Here is a 3,205-nt window from a genome sequence, read left to right on the forward strand (position 1 = left end):
CACATCTACATGCACATCTACATGGACATCTACATGCACATCTACATACACATCTACATAGTATTACACATTCTACATCTACATACACACACACATCTACATGCACATCTACATACACATCTACATAGTATTACACATCTACATACACATCTACATGCACATCTACATACACATCTACATACACATCTACATACACATCTACATACACATCTACATGCACATCTACATACACATCTACATGCACATCTACATACACATCTACATACACATCTACATGCACATCTACATACACATCTACATAGTATTACACATCTACATACACATCTACATACACATCTACATGCACATCTACATACACATCTACATAGTATTACACATCTACATACACATCTACATACACATCTAACCCTCACCTAGGAGAATAACAGCTGATAAACCTAATGGTGAGTGAGTGTGAGTGTACTATTGTGGTCACTGACTTTTCAAACAAGGCCTTTGACAGAGACATGATCAAATATAAACTGTGATCACTAATCATAAGCTGCTAAACAAGGGACAACCAGGTTCAGAGACTTCATTTCAGACAGGAAACCGTGAGTGCGGTACTGTAGAGGATCTCTTTTCAAAGTTGGAAATTGAAGTCAGAACATCTGTAAAATTTGTTTCAACAATAAGCATACAGTGGCTGACATATCTCCTTTTATTTGCAATATTATGCATTATTCTCAGATACCGGTACTTAAATTTGTAAATACTTTACAACACTGAATGGCTAAGAAATATGAAAACTGCTAAAAGCATTATCACTTACCGACATCAGCTTTTTCTCTATCAGAGGGTTCATCAGTCCTGTTGTCCTGTGTTAAAACTGGCGTGTCTTTCTCCTGAGCTGGGGTCACAAGACTGTTGTCTTCTTCCGCTGTCTCCCCTCTGACTGCAATGGTTTCACCTCCATCCCCTCTGGTTTCACCTCCACCCCGCCTGGCATCCTCTATATCATCCCCCTCTTCACTCTCCTCAGACCCCCCTGAGCTGTCTGATGACGACTGGAAGATTGCCTTGAACAAGTCTAACGGTGGTTTCTCGGGACCCTTATCCTGTAACAGTCATATCCAAAGTATTAAGACACTCCTACATGTAGAGGCTTAATTTTTCCCATACTGTTGTGCCCATATTGAAATAAACAAAAATACTATGGAAACCATAATGACATGGCTTTGCTGGGCTTTTTCCAGATCTATACACTTCTTCTTCCTCTTTTTTTTTGATGGAGTCAATCTCAGCGTGTTGAACGTTGAATGCCTTAGGTCCATCTCTTGAAATAGTTGGACTTCTTAACCCTCTGAAAAGCTACAGGGCAGACATCGAAGTTAGGGCTGTCCATAGGAAAGCAGTACACTGAAAGAAGGTTTCAAAAGTACTTACCAAGATTGGGCAAAAGTTTTCAAGGAAAAGAGGGATTTTTAAGGATTTTAAGTGGCACTAAGATCATATTTCCATTTTGTGCCTTTCACTGCGCAACACAACTCTGACATCAGTCCTATAGAAATTCATATTTGTGACATGTGTTAGTTAGTTAGTTAGTTAGCCCCATAGCCTTTTAATCAGCCGTAAGCTGATTAATTAGCCGTAGGGGCAGCACAACTGTCATGCTGACTCAACAGGCTTTTAGTCCCCTGGCGGCGCCTATCTCCTCTCCGGGTCATGGTGAATGATGTAATCACCATGTGGCTGATACGACACAAAGGTTCACCAGGCCTCCATCCAAGTGATTTGTAGTGAATCACCAACTCCAGACAGAATAGTTTGCTCCATCCACACCGCACCATCGCACATGTGGGGGTTCTTTAACGTGCATGGGGTGTGACTCTTCCCATACACGGGACCTCCATTTAACGTCCTATCCGAGGGACGACTCATTTTTCACTTGAGTAAAGTGAGGAAAGTCGTGTAAAGTGCCTTTCCCAAGGGCACAAGACCGGCAACACGGCAGGCGGATTCGAACCGACGACCTCTCGGTCACGGGCCGAATACACTACCACTGTGGTACACGGCCCCACATGTGTTAGTTATAGGTGTACATATCCAGCATAGATTATGTAAATGTAGATGTCATTTGCCTAATTAATCTTTATCGTGAAGGTATCTAGTCTTTGTTTGAACTCATGTTGATGTTAGGAATTGAAAGTAAACGTTACCATAAGAACCTCACCTGTTCTTTACTAGAATCTTCTTGTATCCTATCTTGTTGTGATATACTTGGTGCATCTTCAGACTCACACAGGTAACTGAGAACCCCTCTCTCCTCCTCACCACCAACTGTACCCAACTTCTCTGTGACCTCTTGTGACCCTGGGTCGGATGCTGGTGTTCCCTTAGTTCCAGTTGAAGTAGCACGTCCTGAAGAGCTGGGCTCCATTGACATGTTTAAAAAGTTGGCAAAAGTGTATTTTTCCCTCTTCAGTGTGCATAGCCCAACAATGGTGGACCTGTAAGAGAAGGGCAATGGTTGGTTAACATTTGTCAAGTGGACATACTATATGGCAAGACAAGTTCAACTAAATATTAAACAACGGCTTCAGTGATGTTGAACTTACACAGTCACACAGATTCAAAACAGACCCTAATTCTTTGAACTTGTCAAGAAGATTTACAAAATCTTGTGCCTGGACCTTCAAATTTCCAACAAACTGTTAATCTGGAAACGTTTGTAAAGATTAGTCATCCAGGATGTTTATATATGTAGTAAGATCAGTCTTTACTGCTGGATATAAGCATATCATTTATTAGACGTTTCAAACAGTGTCCACTGTTTTTCATCAGTGAAAGAAGAAGTTACAATAATTAAATCTGGAAATTCTTGGCAATGGAGTACTTGTGGTTTTACATTCCCAGGTCTTCACACTGTTAACATTGGTTCTATTGTGTTTTTTTTTTACTGTCAGATTTAACTGTGAACTATAAACCATAAACTCTTTTTGTCTAGTCGGGAAGCTTAAGTGATTCAAAGTAATCTCCAGTATAGACAATGACGCCGAGGTTGTGGAGGAAACACTGACTCTGGGTAAGGGTTTGGCACGTTGAACCTCCTACACAGCAGCTTGTCCGGGTGCCATTCCATCCTGTCTCTGGTCAGACCACCAAACATCTTCATTCCTGCAGCCTGAGCCTTGTCAGACACTTTCCCCTGCAAATACACAATACT

The 3,205-nt window shown here is 41.3% G+C and overlaps 1 protein-coding gene across 1 annotated transcript in view; it reads right to left on the reverse strand.

The window, feature by feature from the left end:
- LOC118418372 (G patch domain-containing protein 1-like) overlaps positions 1-3,205 on the reverse strand; it is a gene marked incomplete in the record, with an annotated part of 19,502 nt that overhangs the window by 6,162 nt on the left and 10,135 nt on the right. Inside the window, 3 exon segments of the mRNA XM_035824247.1 lie at positions 812-1,097; positions 2,213-2,489; positions 3,060-3,187. Coding sequence (XP_035680140.1) covers positions 812-1,097; positions 2,213-2,489; positions 3,060-3,187 — 691 coding nt within the window.

The sequence above is a fragment of the Branchiostoma floridae genome, chromosome 6 (assembly GCF_000003815.2).
Source record: "Branchiostoma floridae strain S238N-H82 chromosome 6, Bfl_VNyyK, whole genome shotgun sequence".
In the NCBI taxonomy this organism is placed as follows: domain Eukaryota; kingdom Metazoa; phylum Chordata; class Leptocardii; order Amphioxiformes; family Branchiostomatidae; genus Branchiostoma; species Branchiostoma floridae.